General features: G+C 49.7%; 2 protein-coding genes across 30 annotated transcripts in view; one reads left to right on the top strand and one right to left on the bottom strand.

Annotated features, from left to right (window-relative positions):
* The window catches only part of DUOX1 (dual oxidase 1), a 44,531-nt gene that overhangs the window by 487 nt on the left and 25,942 nt on the right, over positions 1-18,102 (top strand). For 10 of the 25 annotated variants that reach the window (XR_014836531.1, XR_014836529.1, XR_014836530.1 and 7 more), the window contains exons 2-6: positions 13,457-13,565; positions 16,143-16,226; positions 16,421-16,585; positions 17,281-17,468; positions 17,618-18,086. Coding sequence is in view for 10 of the 25 variants with exons in the window: in XM_085009764.1 (XP_084865890.1) it covers positions 13,508-13,565; positions 16,143-16,226; positions 16,421-16,585; positions 17,281-17,468; positions 17,618-18,086 (964 nt within the window). In the remaining 15 variants the exon portion in view is untranslated. 25 annotated transcript variants of the gene reach the window in all.
* DUOXA1 (dual oxidase maturation factor 1) lies at positions 261-17,929 on the bottom strand. Of its 5 annotated transcripts, none has more exons than XM_085003099.1 (8): positions 17,595-17,929; positions 10,537-10,616; positions 4,231-4,408; positions 3,860-3,917; positions 3,016-3,150; positions 2,552-2,765; positions 2,071-2,288; positions 261-1,365 (listed from the first exon to the last, which is right to left on the bottom strand). In XM_085003099.1, the coding sequence occupies exons 3-8, from the start codon at positions 4,375-4,377 to the stop codon at positions 1,124-1,126; spliced, it is 1,014 nt and encodes a 337-aa protein (XP_084859225.1). In that variant the 5' UTR covers positions 4,378-4,408; positions 10,537-10,616; positions 17,595-17,929; the 3' UTR covers positions 261-1,123.

The raw sequence follows: 18,102 nt of genomic DNA, 5'->3' as shown, positions 1-18,102 counted from the left end.
GGCAGCCTAGTACACTCTTGCTCTGCCTTGCCACCGATGTCAGTTCTGTTTGAAGAAGGCAGAGTAACCCCGGAAAAGCTCTGGAAAAGGGTGCCCTCTAGTGAGCTCAGAGCAGAATTGGTAGAAGCCACATCTTCCTGAGTTCCCCAAGTGGCTCTAGGTAGGTAGCAGTGACCAGGTAGGTCATCCCCCCACTGGGCCAGTGGGATCCTCCTCTGCTGGCCCACCTGAGTACGCTAGGAAGAAATGGCATTTTGGAGTTTATTCACTAACTTCAGTTTATTCACTAAAGGGGTGGTGTCTGAGGGCCAAGGTAGTTGTCAGCAAGGCATAAAGATGTAATCCTGGGATTTTTTTAGGTCTTTGGCAAATCCTACAATACACTCCTATTTGACAAGTTTGAGAACTGAAGCTCAGAGAATGTGGCACAATCAGTTAATATTAGATCTGGGCCAAGAAGTTTACTTCTCCCTTGCAGTGCTTTTATTCCACCAAGAGATCACACAAGCTGGGGAAGTAAAGGAAGAACAAAAGAGACCCAGGAAAAGGGAAAATGAGGTGCAGAGGAATGAGAGGGACCATAGGAGAATCACATTGTAACCTCCCACACACATAAGTCATTATGTAGGTGAAGCTGGGTTTCAGTAAATGGCACCTCGAAGAGGCAAAGTACCAAAGGAGGGCAGAGTTGCTTGCTGTGCAGAAACAGGGGCAGCCTCTGCTTGGTCTTATCATGACAACAGGGTTTATGGGGCAGTCCCAATGTCTGTTCAGCACCTTAGGGCTTTTTGTTCTTTCTTTCTTCTTCTTTTTTTTTTTTTTTTTTCCCCCCCTGTACTGCACCCACAGCATGTGGGAGTTCCCAGGCCAGGGATCAAAACCCATGCTGCAGTTGTGACCTGTGCAGCACCTGCGACAATGCCAGATCCTTAATCTGCTGCACCACATGGGAACTTCCTTGTTTTGTTTTTTAATATCAATAGGTAGAGCCTCTTTTTCTACTCCACCTACAGATTGGGGCAGAGAGGCTGATACAACCCATCCTGTAGGCAGTTCTGGTGGTTTTATGGGGCAAAGTCTGAAGCCAGACTGGCAGTCCAGGTAGCCACCAGGAAGAGGAACCTCACAGGGCACAATCAGGATCTTCACAAGGTACCTCAGAGGAAGCCTCTGACAGAGGAATGTCCTGGGGCTCAGGACTCTCAGCTGTGGACCGATAGCGAGGGCTCAGGAGTCCCCCTTCCTCAGGATTCCTCTCCAGCACAGGTTCCTCCCCCACACTCTGGCTGAAGAAAGCCTTCAGCCTGTGGGGCTGCATCCTATGCGCTACCACCATGGCCAGGCCCAGCAGCACACAAAGCAGTCCTGGGGATGAGGCAACGAATATTGGGCTTTAGTGAGAGTAACACCCTCCCAAGAACATCTTAAGAGCATCAGGACACCTCTTAAGGGAGGCCTAGTGTCTCTGCTTCAGGGAAACTTAGGCTCTGAGAGGTGACTGGCTTAGGGTCATAAGGCTGGTGTGGCTCTGCTGTTCTGAGTTTTTGGATGCCAAACCCAGTGCTCCTTCAGCTACTTCGGGGGCGGGGGTGGGGACAGAATTCTGGAAACCTAGAAACCCTGCGGGAAAAGCAGGACACAGAGAAAGAGATGTAGGAAAGGGTATGAGGAGGCAGACACCGTGGGACAGGATAGGAAACTAAAACTGCAGGGCAACTTAAGGCTATGTGAGTTAGGGACAAAGAAGGGTTCTAGAAATGGGGGACACAGAGAAGAATGGGTGAAGAGAGAGGGGACATGAGATCAGAAGATTTGGAAAAGAGCTGAGTGAAGAAAGAGGGGTCAAGGAACATGGCAGAGATGGAGATAAGACACAGGGAAGTAGGCCTATATGAGGAGGGAAGGGCCATGGACCTAAGGAAGGGAAACCAGGAGATAAGGGATATGATAGGGAGGGGGCTCTATAGAGAGGAAAGATATCCCAGTCCCCAGAGGCAGACCCTCAGCCCCACTGACATAATTGGTCTGACCCTGAGCCTTCCATTGCCTGTCTGTAGGACTGGGCCTCACCTGTGGTCAACGTGATCCAGAAGGCAGGCCCATGATGAGTGTGCAACATAGCAGTGCCCAGGTGCAGAGGACAGGGTGGGGTGAGTGACGTTGCCATGAAGAAGAATAGCAGCCCCAACAGTTGGAAGATGCCTGTGGCCAGCAGCATGTGGCCACCGTAGATCAGCACGGGCATGGAGAACATCACATTAGCCAGCAGCCAGCAGAGGAATGCCACCCTGGAGGGCCAGGACCTGGTGAAGGCTGGCCCAGGCACCTCTACCTGGGGTGAACTTCTACCCAGAGGGTCCCAGGTAGAGGCTCAGGGACCCAGGAATACCCCAAAGAGATGAAGTAGAGATTCCTGGCATGGGCTTCCCAACCAAGCACCATGGTGGCTGGTGCCAGACTGTCCCACCAGGGAGCTCCTCATGAGTGGAGAGAGATAGGTAGACACCCCATTCCTGGATCTAGGCCAGCAGGGCCTCCATCCCACCCTCACCATAGTGTGGCCGAGGTGTAATGTCCTGCCAGGCGGTACTGGCCATGCAGTCCACATGGGCTGTTTCGGGTGAACTTCTCAGCCAGGTAGAGTACAGGGTCTGGCAGCCCCTTCTCCAGTGCCTGTGCATACTCCTCAGCATAGTTCTCGCCCAGGTGCCAGGTGAACTCCTCATTGTAGTTGATGGTCTCATTCAGCTGCTGCACTGGGTTCCCTGGGGAATGGAGCAGCTGTGCTCAGCAGGGACCCAAGGGCCAGAGTGGGTATTTATCTGGGTAAAGGCTTGCCACAGTGGGCAAGAGGGACAGGTGCTGGTCTCAAATAAGAGAAGGCATTTGAGAATTTCCCTTCCCACCTTCCCACCATCCCTTCCTCATCCTATACCTCTTTAGACCACCCCAAACCTAGATCTCAAGGACACAGAGCACCATTCCCCTCCCTCAAATACAAAAGCTATCCCTCACCTGTGAGTGTGATGTTGACTCCTCCCAGCCCGATCTGAAGCCCAACATTGGCACTGATCCATTCAGAACTGAAGGCCTTGTATGACATGTTGGTGCTGACCTGGCCCACAGACCACTCAGAACTGAAATTCATGGCTGGAGTTGGGGAATTGGACATAGAGGTTTTCAGGGACATAGGGGTCTGGACATTGCTGTATTAGAGGGAGAGCTACAAGGGGACCATTTCTGTTTTATTCATAATTATATCATTAGCTAGACTGGGACCTGACTTACAGTAAATCTGCCAATAATATGTATGAGATGAATAAATGAATAAATGAGTGAAAATCCAAGATCTCCCCTGACTGTACTCCTCTTACCCCTTCCCTCCTTCCTCCCCACCTCCACACCTCTGCCAATTAAAGAGAGCTATTCATGCGGCTGGGGGAGGAAACATTAACATTAAAAAAACTGCTGGGCAAACACAGCTTTAACCTAGAGATTTTCTGTTTTTCCTACTGCCTAATCCTCAAAGCAAAGCAAGTAGCCTTCCACCATTCTCTCCCTCCAGCCTCCAGAGACTCTCTCCCCACAGACACTCATTTTGACTTGCTTTCCTCTGAATAAAAATTTTAGGAAGGTTGAAGAAATGTAAGCAGCATGGTTTCCTGGGCCTGCACCTCTCAGGGCAAGTGCAAGAGTGAGAGGATTAGACCACAGAGAGGGAGGTATGGGGGCCAGTGTCTGGAAGCCCACCCTGAAGCAGAGGCTGCTGCCACGGGAAAACCCATGAAAAGAAGAGGCCGCTGCAGGGAACTAGACAGGATAGAGGCAGCTGTCCACATCAGCTGCACTTCACACTCACCCAGGATCACAGCTCCAATGAATAAGCTGGTCACCACCCGCAGCATCCAGAACAGCCTCTGAGTCACAGGGTGGGTGGGTTTAGGATGGAGCACCCTCCTTCCAAGTCTGCCTTTTCTTTCCAGACTTGGGGAGGGTGTTCTAAAACTGAGGTCACTTAGTCAATTGAGATCAGAGTGACTGACACATCATATGTTCTCAATATTTTGTTGAATCAACAAATAGGGAGCTCTCTGCTGAGAGAGTGGGTAATACTTTTCAGGACTAGAATCTTTTTCCTAAAACTGGTTGTAACCAGAAAGTCCGGCCCCCTCCCTTCGAGGCCAAGGTCTCTGTGGGGCTGAGGTCTCTGGGGTTTGTTTTGTTTCTCACCATCTTGCCCCGAATGCCTGGCAGGAGGATGATGAAAGTGACCAGTGAAGTCAGAAAGATGGCGATGATGACGGCCAAGCTGGTGTCCATTGGGAAGGTCGGCTTGCGGCCAGTGTAGAAAGGGAAGGTGTGTCCAAAAGCAGCCATTTTGGTGGGGTTGTTCAGTGGGAGGTGGAAGCTGTACAACAACAATAGGTGTTTATTGAGTGGCCTCTACGTGCCAGGCACTATTCTCCATGCTGGAGCAGCAGAGAATAAACCAGACCCCTCTTCTCCAGAGCTCACCAGACTCCACTGTTACTGCCGTTCCACTACCCCTCAGCCATCACCTCTCCATGCATGTTTTAGCTGTGGGTGAATGAGGGTTTTGGCAATCAGTCTCTGTCGCCTGCTGCTCCCTTCCTAACCCCCAGGTCCCATACATCAGTGCCACCACTACCCTTGAGGCTCTTCTGCTTCCTCTGGGACGGTCTTAAGAAATATAATTCTCTTTCATTTCCCTCAGGCCTCCAGCATAAACAGAAGGTCACAGAACATAAAAAGAACTATATTTACTATCAAGGGAAGGCCTAAGGCTAAAAAATGGTACAGATTACAAAAAGATTGGCTTTCTTCCTCAGTCCCCAAAGGAACAAAGGCCAGACAGCTTTGCTAAGTATATAATCCAACTACATCATCAGGGGGCTGATTCCAAGACCTAGCACTGCCCACACTGGTCTGACCAGCTTTCTGGAGCTCTTGGCTTCTGCTCTGGCAACTCCAGAACAATCAAGCTGAACTGAGTTCACCTCAACAAGCACTGAAGGAGACTGCCCTTCACCAGGCTGGGTCCAGAGGTCCTTCTACCCCACACATCATCAACAGTGGCTTTCCTCCTTGATTTAAATTCCCAGGCTTAATTTCAGCTCAAACCCTGCTAAGCTCTTTTCTGTCCATCCTCTGTTCTCAGACCCAGTTTAGCTCTAGTTTGTCCCTTTGCAGACAGGCTATGGGGAAAATAGGACCTGAATTTACTGTGTTTTTTTAAATCCAGACTGGATTGCAAGACATGCTATTATTTTATATACCCCAAAGAAAGAAAGAGAGATGGGAGTTCCTGTTGTAGCTCAGTGGTAAGGAACCCATGAGAACATGGGTTGGGAACTCCATATGCAGGGATTGGCCTTAAAAAAAAAAAAAAAAAAAAAGGAGAGAGAGAGAGAATCATTATCAATTAAACCATGACAGCCATTGTTGGTAAGATATACTGCAATTTCAGAGATGTTAAAATGTGGAGGAAAAAAAAAGTGCATCTTATAATCAATGAACCTAGCTCCGCTCATTTCCCTGTGTATGATCTGGGGCCTTGGTACCCAGGAAGCTCCATAATTTAGTCTGACCAGGTAGTATCTTATTAAGTGATACAGTGAAAGAATAAGCTTGGGAGTTAAGCAGGTCTGTATTTAAATTCTGCCTTTGCCCCTTGCAAGTTACCTGACCTCAAGCATAGACTTTTAAAAATAGGGATGATGATGATGATGCTTGCCTCATAGGGTCATTGTGAGTATGAAACAAGATTGTGTCTGTAAAATGTTAAGTATAGTACCTGGAACAGAATACTTTTAATAAGTGTAAGCTTCAAGTTTGGGAAAGAGGGGCCATTTCATTACTCCATTTTTCTCTTTCTCCAATCCTTCTTGGAGGGAACGCTGGGCTGGAATCAGTTCTGGTTCTAATCCTAGCTCTTCATATACTGATTTTATAACTGGACAGACAAATAACAACCTCCTTGGTTTCCTCATCTGCAATTGGATATGATGCTCTCCAGGATCCATTCTAGTTCTAACTTCTGTGATTCTCTATAATACACCATAGCTCCCAGCCTCTGCCTCTCCTTGGTTGGCTACCTCCTGGTACTATCTCTGATGGGGGGGTGGGGGGTGGGGGGAGTAGCATGGTACCGAGCAGAGACCCAGTTTAAACTTTTAATCCTATCTTTTGGGCAAGTCAAATAACTTCCACATCTCAGTTTTAACATGAAGTTTTGCTTTTTTTTCTTTTCTTTCTTTTCTTTTCTTTTTTTCTTTCCTCTCCCATCCCAGAGGAATCTCTTTTCCTGTTGGGCTCTGACCCCAGTCCTGCCTGCCTTCACCACTACCTTTCTTATCAGTTACCTGCCCCCCACTTTCTCTTGGTGACTTTTCAGTTTCTCTTTTTCTGCTGACTCCTTCTCTCAAAGATATGCCTACATTTCTGCCATCTTAAGAACTCAAAGAAAAGGGACTCTTTCTCTTGACCTTTTGGGTCCCCCGCAGTTACTCTCTTTTCCCATCCTCTCCCTTTCACAGCCAGACCTTTTGGAAGAATGGTCTATGTATTCCCACTGCCTTATCTCCTCAGCCCAAGGAAGCTGGCTTTCCCCCATCCCCAACTTCTCCAGTAGTTTACCAAAGTGCTAAATCTAAAGGAACTTTTCACTTGTCATCTTTCTTGACCTCTCTGTGGTATTTCCTCTTCCCTCAGCTTTCCTCCCTGGACCTCCATGATACCATGTCCTCCTGGGTCTTCTGCGTATGCCCCTCCCTCTTGTGGTTCCTTTGCTAGCCCTTCCTCCATGCTTAAATGCTTACGCTTTCCAGGATTTTATCCTGGTTCTCTTCTAACACTCTTCATGAATCCCTAGACAAGCTCGTACATTCCTGTGGCTGGTGTTTCTCAAATTTATGTCTCCACAGAGACCTCCTACCTGGGCTCCAAACAGAAAAGGGCCATTTATGGAGTTCCCGTCGTGGCACAGTGGTTAATGAATCTGACTAGGAACCATGAGGTTTCGGGTTCGGTCCCTGCGCTTGCTCAGTGGGTCAACGATCCGGCGTTGCCGTGAGCTGTGGTGTAGGTCGCAGACACGGCTGGGATCCCGCGTTGCTGTGGCTCTAGCGTAGGCCGGAGACTACAGCTCCGATTGGACCCCTAGCCTGGGAACCTCCATATGCCGCGGAAGCGGCCCAAGAAATAGCAAAAAGACAAAAAAAAAAAAAAAAAGAGCCATTTACTCTGTGGACAGTACATTTTTCACTTAGCTGTTCTACTGATGCCCACCCTGCTTTTTATTGTTTTCTTTGTCTCTTTGGCATCACCACCTCATCAATCAAATAAGCCAGAAAACTGGATCACCTTACCTCCTAAATACTTCTTGGAACTGTCCATGCATTTCTGTCCATACTGCCTCTGCCCTAATTCAACCTCATCCCATCTTGCCTGGTGCCAGCACAATTTTTCTGATAAGCCAATATAATCATTTCCTTTCTTTGCTCTGGGTTAAATCTAATTTCCTCACCATTACACCCAAAATTCTTTGTGATCTGGTTCCCTCCAACCCCAACTCCCATCTCCATCTTTTGCACATACATATCTCCAGCCATACAAAACTTCAAGCCTCTCCCTGAATCTGGCATGCTCTTTCAAGTCTTCATGCCTTGTATATGCTAGTTCCACTGCCTGGAATGCTCTTCCTCCCTTGGCAAACTCCTCTTCACCCTTCAAGTCTCAGCTCGAATTACCTCCTTGGTAAAGATTCCTCTGACATCAGGCCAGGGTGGATGTTCCCTAATGTTTTGATTGCATTTTGAACATACCTCCACAATCACAATAATTACTTTGTACTCTCATTGTTTGAACATCTAGAACCTATTGGCTTCTAATATCCTTAAGGGCGAGAACTTTGTCTTTCCTTCTTTGCATCCATTGTATGTAGCATATACTTACTAATTAGTCTGTGGATGGAATGGATGAATATATGAATGAGTCCCTCCTTACTGGTGGCATTTCCATTCTGCAACATAAGAGGGAGCTATTCTCCCTCACTGTTTTATACCACACTCATTCAACATTAAACAAGTTTAGCCAATACAGGGCTAAGGACTGAGCAGGAAGAGATCTGACCAACCCTGTCAAATTTTAGTGCTTTCACAACATTTTCAGAAAGCTTCTTTCAATAGTTGGAATCTCTCAAGCATGAGTGTTTATGTTCAATTGAATCTGAAACATATATTTCAACCCTAGCTGAAGATGAATAAGAATTTGAGGATTATTTTATAAAATAAGTGACAGCAATACTTATTTTAAAGCAGATGTTTATTGGTCTAAGAATTTTTTTATTTATGATACCTAGACCGAGGCCATTGCAATTTTGATGGAAGGCCGTATTTTTTAGAAAAGGCTGTAAAATGTAGACTATTATGGTTAATAAGATAGGAAGATAAAGCAAGTTTGAATACATAGTATTCAAGTAAGAGTACATGTTATACGCTAGAATTTCAAAAATGAATATTTGCAATATAACCCAATAACAATGGTGTGAAATATTTTGGTCAGGGTCATGTATTAACACTACTCCTGCATTTATGTCAAAGAGAGGTTATAAAATATTTTATAGGAATGGCTCATCTCTATTAACATGGTACTTCAAAGAAATACTAACAAAAAGCTTTCTGTATCTTAAGTATAGAATAACAATGTTAACTTATTTCCAATTCTCCAAAATATTTATTAAAGATGACTAAAGCAAAAGTAAGAGTTGATGCTTCTCAAATTTATGTCTCCATATGGACCTCCTCCTTGGGCCTTGTTTAATTTTATCCTATTAAATTTAATGAATTAGGCCTTCTTTTATCTACATTGCCCAATTTAAAGTTAATTTTTGATGACCTGATCATAATTTGGTTTTAATTATTAAGCTAACAGGCCTCCTGCATGAAGAGGTGGCACTGAAAAGACACATCACCACGCCCAGCAATTCTGCTTTTCCCGTAAAGCTTGTAGTTTCCCTTGGGAACATCTCTGGTTTGCCAAGGAGGGTCTGACAGTAGAATTTCTTCTAATCTGAGAAAAATCTCATGTCAATCTTTACTCCACCACTTCTCCCCTAGCCGACTACCATGACTGTAATATTGACACAGGTATATATTAATATAAATAAACACAAGATACAGTCAGACATACACCTATATGTTCTTATAAACAAATATAGACACAAGAAGGAAGGAGTTCCAAGTAACATAGACATCTAGACACAAAAATCCTCCATCTGAGGCTCCTGTGACAAAATTGAGGTGCTTTCCCACTTGGGGGTCCTCCTTTCTCACCTGGCTGGAGACGTGAGGAACACCTTTTTCTCTTTCTGAATCCTCTTAAAATACTAAAGCATTTCTCATGCTCAGTTGTATTTCAGATAGTTACCCATTCTTTACTTACCACAAGATGAAATAGGGTTTCTGTGTGTGTATGAGGCATGGGCAAGAAATAAAGTTACAATCTCTAAGAAAATATAGCCTAGTACAAGCTCCGGACTTAAGCATTCAAAGTTCTTATGTGCTTTCTTAAGGCTCCATGGCTTCTCTGGTAACTTCACAGGCATTTCATTGGGAAGTCTTTCCCTGACTGTCTCTCGCTTCTTCTGAAACCCATAAAGATTACTAACTCTCTCCAAAGTGGGAGTGGGAGACATGCCTGGGGTCACTAAGAGCTCTGACTAGTGATGCATAGCTACCAGAATGTGATGATTTATTTCTCTGGTTGGGGTTGACCCCATACAAGTTTACAGCTCTGGATGCCTAAGGGGATCCTGTCCCAGGCTCTTTTCTCAAAGAAGGTGTGGGCATGTGTATGTATGCTTTTGCACCAAAGGAGAAGTGAAGAAATAGAACAAAATCTTAGAAGTTGGGTTGGGGAGTTCCCATTGTGGCTCAGCAGTAACAAATCTCACTAGTATCCATGAGGATGTGGGTTCAATATCTGGTCTTGCTCAGTGGGTTAAGGATCCAGTGTTGCTGTGAGCTGTGGTGTAGGTCACAGATGCGACTCTGATCCCTCATTGCTGTGGCTGTGGTGTAGGCCAGCAGCTACACCTCTGATTTGACCCCTAGCCTGAGAACTTCCATATGCCCCTGCTGTGGCCCTAAAAAGACGGAAAAAAAAAAAAAAAAGTTGGGTGGGAGCTGGGGTGGGTAAGCCCAGGGATGCTGAATCATGTCAGCCAAAACTATCTAAACTCCAGTTAAACCAAGAAAAAGATTTGTCTGTAAACCTTTTGGCTTTATTAAGTTTTTTCTTGTTGTTTTGTTTATTTGCTGCCTCTTCTTAATTTCTCATGGAACTTTCTCTTTGAACTCCCACTTGATCTGAATTTGATCTGGGCAGAGGCTGGGAGTGGTCCCCTAGGGCCAGGGCAGGGGCAGCATTTCAAGGCCCTCCCCAAAACCCAACCCAACCTCACTGACCCCAGCAGCCCCACCCCAGCCGCTCAAACTCGGACTACTGTTTTCCTACCTTCGACTCTTCTAAACAACGCGTGCCTAGCAGTCCCGCGCCACTTGCCTCTTCCTGATGGAACCTCACACGCAGCACTTCTAGGGGTGGGATAAAGAAGGAACAAGGTTGGACATTCTGTCACCAAAACCGCACACCCTCTCTCTTGGTGGGCTCCCTTCCAATCCCTACTCTTCTTCTAATTCACTTAAATACTAATCTATGACCAGACAAACCGGGTCCGGGTGCTTCCCCACTCCACCTCAAGTCGCTCTCAATGTTCTCAGACCGCACCACAGGTTCTTAGGCGCTGTGCTTGTACTGGTCCGGGTCTGGACAGAGAAAGGGGACCGGTGCACGAGAACCATCTCCTCTGCAGTCATCCCTCCAGCCCCTCTTTCTCTTTGCCCCTTGCAGACCCCCGGGCAGTTCTGGCACAAACCTAGCAATGCAATCCGGCGGGGCGGTGGGCGGGGCTCGAGATCGGTGAGAACCCCAAGATCTCATAAAGAACTCCGGAGAAGGGTTTAACACGGACTTTTACAGGGTCTTAGGACCGATGCCTTGTTCGAATGCCTGGCTTGGGTTGCGGGCGTCTACCGATCCTTTTGGTCTTAAGATCCCAGATCTGCCCGTGTGGGGAGGATTTGGGGAGCGCCTCCTTCGCCCTCTCGCACCCTCTTCCTCTCTTCTGCCCTCTTCTCAGCCCCAGCAAACCTGTAGAAGCAGACTTGCCCTTTTCGCTGTCCACGCGGCCGCATTAGTCGACATCTACCCGATCTGAGTCCTTCGAGCTGGTGCCTTCTCACTGTGCGCGCGGCTTCCCCAGGCGCACCTCGGCGGTTCCCCCCGCGCGCCTGCTTCTATCCCCTTCCACCCCGCCCCGCCCAGCCCCGCCTAAGAACTGGGGCGCGCCTTCGCCTCTTCACCCCTGAGCCCGGCCCGCCCTGGCGCACAGAGCCGGAGACGGAGCTGGACCCGAGCAGGAGTCTCAGGTGGGAGCCAATCTGCTGTCGACATTTGAGAGATCAGGGTGGTCACAGGTCAGATTCGGAAGGGCCTCTCCAGCCCGCGGGGCCAGGCGCTGGGGGGTGGGCGGGCGGAGGGGGGGTGTTGACCACGGTGGCGAGTGCCCCAGTTCTGCCACGTTTTTGAGGGAAGAATTTCTTCTTACCCTCCTGACCCATCTGTTCTGAGCCTGAAGCTAAAATGAAACCCGTAAGGGCCTATCCTCTACTCCACCAAGGTTTTGGGAGGCTGGGTTCTTTGGGAACAGGGAATTTGGGGTGGCCTAGTTTGCTTGGGCCTAAGGGCTCTCTCTGGAGCTCCTCCTGGCACCAGCACATCGTGGGGGGGGGGAGCTTTGAACATTTAGAGTGCAAGATTTCCCTTTCAGCACCCCCTCCCCTGAGGCCAAGTTGGAATACCTATGGCCTTGACTCATCTTTCCCCTTCCCCAAAGTCACACCACTCTATGACTTTAGGCTGGAAAAGCAGCCATGTGGAGCAAGAACCAGGCAGCCTATTTTCTCTCCTGGTTCTGCCAGTACCTGTGGTTTCACTGTTCTGTCATGAGGCTGTGCTTTCCTTTCAAGGTTGTTGGGAAGTTACAGAACTGGTGTTGCTGTGTAAATGGTTGTGGCTAGCCATCCAAAAGGAGTGGTTATTAAGCTTGTCCACCTTCCCCTTCAGATGGTCCCCACAGGCTGGCCTGAGTTCACTGCATGCTTTTTCCAGTTAAGTGGTACACTGGTGGCTGGGGCCAAGGATCCTGAAGACATAGTGGCAGTGAGGGAGGGACAAGACATTCTTGATCAGGGAAGGGCCACTGTGGCCACTTCAGCATGTCCACCATTATGGCTTCAACCATCCAAAGCCCTGCATTTCATGCACTATCAAAGGCCTGCTTCTGGACGGTCTATGGGGGTGGAGGGGGTGGAATGCTCAGCTTTTGAATTATGACCGGGTCTAGTTTGTTTTTTTTTTTTTTTTTTTTTTCATTTCATAGGAGATGGCAAGTGAGAAGGAGATCTTCCTCTAGGTTCCCTCCTCTGTGACTAGACAACCTGTCCAGGAGTCCTGAGGGTTTGACTAGAGATGAGGCTTTCCCTGAGCTCCCACCTTCTTCTACTAGATAGTTTCCCAGCCTCTCCCTGTCCCCAGTCTCCATTACCTTTCAGAGGTCTTTGATGGCCTTAGGCACTCCTTGCACCACTCAGGAGTCCCAGCCTGAGTCCCCTGCTGCCTCTGTATCCCTGTCATCCCTAGGTGATTTGTTGGCTTAGAGTGAGAGCAGAAGGCCAGCACCAAACACATGAGCATGGCGGCTGCATCCTTTCTGAGTCCACCCAGAGAAGCCATGTTCCATCCCATCCTCTTTATATCACATTTACCTAATACCTGTCACTTTTCTTGCTTTGCCTTGAACCTCATTCTCACATTTAATTCTGGCCACCAGGCTAGGAAGTAGACCTTTCAGGCATGTTTACTCCTGTAGCCAGAATAGAAAATCAAGGCCCAGAAGAGATAAATGACTTCCCTAAGATCATGCTAGAGGACTGGCAGCAGCACAGTATCCTGGCCTCAACCCCGTGTTCTGGCCCCCAAGCAAGGATCTGCCCAAGGAGCACACATTGCAGGAAGCTGGGCCAAACAAGTTTCCAATTAATCCTAGAAGGTAAAGTCCAGGAAGGCAGGGATTTCTGTCTGCTTTGTTTGTCAATCTCCAGTGCCTAGATCAGTGCCCGCTATGTAGTGGGTGCTTATCAAAGGTTGAATGAATGAAAGATTTTTTGGAGACAGTGAGTCTCCTGCCATTCACTACACACTGTGGCCTTGGCCCAGCCCCATGCCTGGATTCACAGGGGTCTCCAGCGGCCTCATCCTGACTCTGAATGCTCAATGTTGAAGCTCATTCTTTCTGTCCTTTGTCTTTTTCTAGGGTCTCCATTTTAAGGTGTTCTAATACCTAAGCCCTATTAACATTTTCATCATGGGCTTCCGCTTGGCTCTGGCATGGACACTCCTGGTTGGGCCATGGATGCCCATGGGTGAGTACAGATTGGAGGAGAAGCATGGCTAGGGGCAGAGGAAACCAGCATCCTCTGGGATCCTCCAAGCACAGAAGCTGTGTCATATTCACCTCTGTATCCCTATTCCTCAGTTAACACAGCATGCTGCACAGAATGGGTGCTCATTTCAAGCGTGTGCACTAGATGGGTAGATAATGGAATGAAAAATTTCCCCAAATACACAGAATTAGAGAGCCTTCAGCTGCTGTGTCAGCACTTCCCTTTTTATTCCTTGTAATCTGGGGGCCCTTCCTTTCTCTCTCCTCTATCTTCTCTCTTTCTTCATAAAGTAAGGACCCCCAGGAGTTCCCATCGTGGCACAGTGGTTAACGAATCCAACTAGGAACCATGAGGTTGCGGGTTTGATCCCTGCCCTTGCTCAGTGGGTTAAGGATCCAGCGTTGCTGTGAACTGTGGTGTAGGTCGCAGACGCGGCTCGGATCCCACGTTGCTGTGGCTCTGGTGTAGGCCGGCGGCTACAGCTCCAATTAGACCCCTAGCCTGGGAACCTCCATGTGCCGCAGGAAGCGGCCCTAAAAAAGCAAAAAGACAATAAATAAGTAAGTAAGTAAATAAATAAATAAATAAATAGATAAATAAATAAAATAAAATAAGGACCCCTGACCTCATAGAGGAAAAAACTGATTAGACACACAAGATAGAAAAGGATCTTGAAATCAGATTGGACCCAAAGGAAGTCAACAATGTTTCTTTTTAGTTTTTTTTTTTTTTACTTTTTTTTATTTTGTCTTTTCAGGGCCATACCCATGCATATGGATGTTCCCAGGCTAGGGGTTGAATCAGAGCTACAGCTACCGGCCTAGCCACAGCCACAGCAATGCGGGATCTGAGCCATGTCTGCAACCTACACCACAGCTCCCAGCAACCCTGGATCCTTAACCCACTGAGCGAGGCCAGGGATCAAACCCCAAACCTCATGGTTCCTAGTCAGATTCGTTTCCGCAGCGCCACGACAGACAGGAACTCCAACAATGTTTTAAAGCAATATGATAAAAACAAAACCCAACAAAATCCTTGAGTTTCATCTTGTTACTTCAGATTTGGACAGCCTCTTACTAGAATCTGAGGCCACTGTCTAGAGTCTGGGTCTCTGAGGAGAAAACTGGGCTTAAGGTACCACAAATTAGGTTAAAAGAGCAAGTCCTTGATCATCAGGATGGGGATGCAAGAGGGGAAAGCAGAGATCTATGGAATGATCAGTCCTGGCTGGAGGCAATAGGATGGTGAGATGGCTCCTGCAGCTTCTCCCTGGCCAAAACTGCTCACATTCTCATTCCTCCCAGTCCTCTCCTTGCCTTGGCCTTGGAGTTCCCTTTTTTTCCCCCAGGTTTTGGCTCTTATTCCCAAGAAGCATTCTCCCCTATACCTTCCCCAAGAGGTGCCTTCCTTGTTCTGCCACCAGTTCATCTTATTTTAGAGATCACATGTATGTGGCTGCCCTCGTTCCTGCCCCAAGTCCTGGATCCTTAGTTCTTTGCTCCAACATCAGGCCCTGAGTCCTCTTCCCTCTCAGACCCCCTGATGAGTGTATGTAGGCACTCACAGGAGTACTCCTCTAGCATGGGGCAGGAAGGTAGCTCTGAGATCCTGTCCTCGATCTGAGGGGAGAGATAACTAGAGGGATGGGTCTTTCTGGCTGAGAGTCCTTTTCTTTGTTCTCTGAGGTAAGCAGAGAGGGAGCCTTAGCCCTATAGCCTCCTAGTTTGGGGAAAGGAATCTGGCTGGTCATCTGCTTTACTGACCAAAAGGACTCTTGCTCCATCTCTGATTGTGGATCATTCCTTCTGCTCCCACTGCCTGAGTTCATCCTTCAATAGCTGAGTGCTTCCTCCTAGACCCTAGTTTTTGGAGAATATAATAGGGTCAATAGGAGGAATTATATGGGGAACATGATGACTTGGAAGAGGAGGTGGCAAGGTTATCCACATGACCAGGCGGTCCCTGATCCCACCCAAGAAACTAGGGAAAAGACCAGAGCAGCAGCAGGCCTCAAAGCCATAGCCCATGGCTCATGCCCTTACTCTGGGCTCTGCTCAATAGGAAAGGGCCAAGCCCCTCTCCATACGGCCCCTGCCCAGGAATGAGTCACGGAATGACATGTCTTTCCTTGCCTAGGTGGAAGAGTGGCTGGTCCTTGCTCTGCATGATGTTTTAGGACTGGCAGTAGTTTCTGTCCTGCTGTGTCCCGCAGGGAGCAAAGGTGTGATGGCAGTAGGAAAGCTCCCTGCCCATCACCACTGTTCTCCTCCACCCTCCTCTTCCTCTTTGAGGCCACTTATCAGCACACACTGGCTACCACTGCTTTAGTGCTCCTGGCCATATTTTCCTCACTGAGTAGCCTTAAAAATTGAGCTTGAGTTTGGGCATCACTTTGTCCTGGGTGATCTCCCTTTATACCCTACTTCCCACACTGTGCTGGTTGTCCACTTTCTGCTGCTCCAAGTGCCAGCCCCACAAGACCCATATCCTGCAGGCCTGCCTGTGCTCTCATGTACTGACTTATTCAAACTGCCCCTTCCCTCTGTTCTCGCACAGGAGCTCGGAACTCCATTTCATGGGAGGTGCAGCGATTTGATGGGTGGTACAACAACCTCATGGAGCACAAGTGGGGCAGCAAAGGTAAGTGAGAGCCAAGTGGAGACAGAGCCCCAGGATCAGGGTGGTATCCACTGCTAAGGGCCAAGGGCTGGCAGGTATCAGCAAAGGCTCACCTGTTCCTAAGTTTTAGGATCTGTGATATGGAGAGAGCCTGGGAGAGAGGTCAGGGGGGCCTCCCTGAGGGTTCATCCTTGTCCTTGCCCCTGCTTCTCTAGGCTCTCGGCTGCAGCGCCTGGTTCCAGCCAGCTATGCAGATGGTGTGTACCAGCCCTTGGGAGAGCCCCACCTGCCCAACCCCCGAGACCTTAGCAACACCGCCATGAGGGGCCCTGCAGGGCAGGCCTCCCTGAGAAACCGCACAGTGCTGGGGGTCTTCTTTGGTAAGGGACTCAACCTCTGGGGAAAGGAGGCCAGTAGGACTAGCTGGACACCTCTGGGTCCGAGGGGGGAGTCAGGGAGTGAGAGAGAGAAGTGATGGAGGGTCTGAGGGAGGGATTGAGAAATGCAAGGGGAGGCAATGGGTTGGGGTAGGTGTGGGAGCAGGGAGAGAATGTCTGGTTAGGGGAGACAGGGATCTGCCCCCACCTTGAGCCGTTGATGGGAGTGGGGATAGAGGAGCATGGAAATAATCTGGTAGGGACTCTTGGTGGGACTCTGTTCTCACTCTGCCCCTGGGGCTCCTAGGACAGGTTCAGGGCAAGGTTCTGATTCTGGTAATACCACTTGGGGTGAGCTGGCAAAATGGGAGCCACCCTGACCACAGTGACTGACTCCTGCTGGCCATCCATGGTGCCACACTTGCTTTCCAGGGTCCCACTGGAAGCCTCTAGGAAGGCTGTTCCCAGCTGCATGTCAGAGCAGGTGCTGCCAGCCCTATTGCCTAGGCACCCTCACTGGGCACCTCCCAGTTACTGACAATGAAAACAGTTTGGACAGAGGTTTGGGAAGGGGTGGGGAGGTCAAGGCTTAGACTTGCCCATAATGGCTGTTGAGGCTTTTGAAGCTTCAAGGAAGGGGTGAGAGGGTCAAATACATGGCTGAGTGGCCCTACCACGCCCTCCCCTGTTGCGGGCAGGCTACCACGTGCTCTCGGACCTGGTGAGCATTGAAAAGCCTGGCTGCCCAGCCGAGTTCCTCAACATCCACATCCCGCCCGGAGACCCCGTGTTCGACCCGCACAAGAGCGGGGACGTGGTGCTGCCCTTCCAGAGGAGCCGCTGGGATCCCAACACCGGACAGAGCCCCAGCAACCCCCGGGACCTGGTGAGCAGGGCAGGCGGCAGGGCCGAGGGACCGGACCCGAGGCAGGTGGGGAGAGGCTCCCACCCGCGCCCGACCCTCGCCCTCCCTGACCCGCCTCGACCATCCGACCCCCGGCTCAGCCCCCACCTCCGCTCCCGCCGTCCCCTCAGACCAACGAGGTGACGGGCTGGCTGGACGGCAGCGCCATCTATGGCTCCTCGCACTCCTGGAGCGACGAGCTGCGGAGCTTCTCCGGCGGGCAGCTGGCGTCGGGGCCCGACCCCGCCTTCCCCCGCCAGGCGCAGGACCCGCTCTTCATGTGGACGCCGCCCGACCCTGCCACAGGGCAGCGCGGACCGCAGGGGCTGTACGGTGAGGCCGGGCGGGGACGCGGGCCGGGGGTCGGCGAGGTGCACCCGCCTCGGTCCCACCGGCGCTCACCTTCTCCCCTGCGTCCCCGCGGCGCGTGCAGCCTTCGGGGCGGAGCAAGGGAACCGCGAGCCCTTCCTGCAGGCGCTGGGCCTGCTCTGGTTCCGCTACCACAACCTGTGCGCGCAGAAGCTGGCCCGCGAGCACCCGCTCTGGGGGGACGAGGAGCTCTTCCAGCACGCGCGCAAGAGGGTCATCGCCACCTACCAGGTCAGTCGCAAGGCTC

This window comes from Sus scrofa, chromosome 1 (assembly GCF_054392235.1).
Source record: "Sus scrofa isolate SSC_HxYL_T2T_F1_AM1 chromosome 1, Sscrofa_HxYL_maternal_Yorkshire_Landrace_v2.0, whole genome shotgun sequence".
NCBI classification, from domain to species: Eukaryota; Metazoa; Chordata; class Mammalia; order Artiodactyla; family Suidae; genus Sus; species Sus scrofa.
Note: the sequence above shows the minus strand (reverse complement) of the source record. Positions and strands in the feature narration are given on the sequence as shown.

Coding starts and splice junctions, on each gene's coding strand:
- DUOXA1 (XM_085003099.1), bottom strand. CDS start 4,377: ATGGCTGCTTTTGGACACACCTTCCCTTTCTACACTGGCCGCAAGCCG. Junction 3,151..3,859: donor CATTGGAGCTGTGATCCTGG/GTGAGTGTGAAG, acceptor CCCCAACTCCAG/CCATGAATTTCAGTTCTGAG. Junction 2,766..3,015: donor AGTCAACATCACACTCACAG/GTGAGGGATAGC, acceptor TCCATTCCCCAG/GGAACCCAGTGCAGCAGCTG.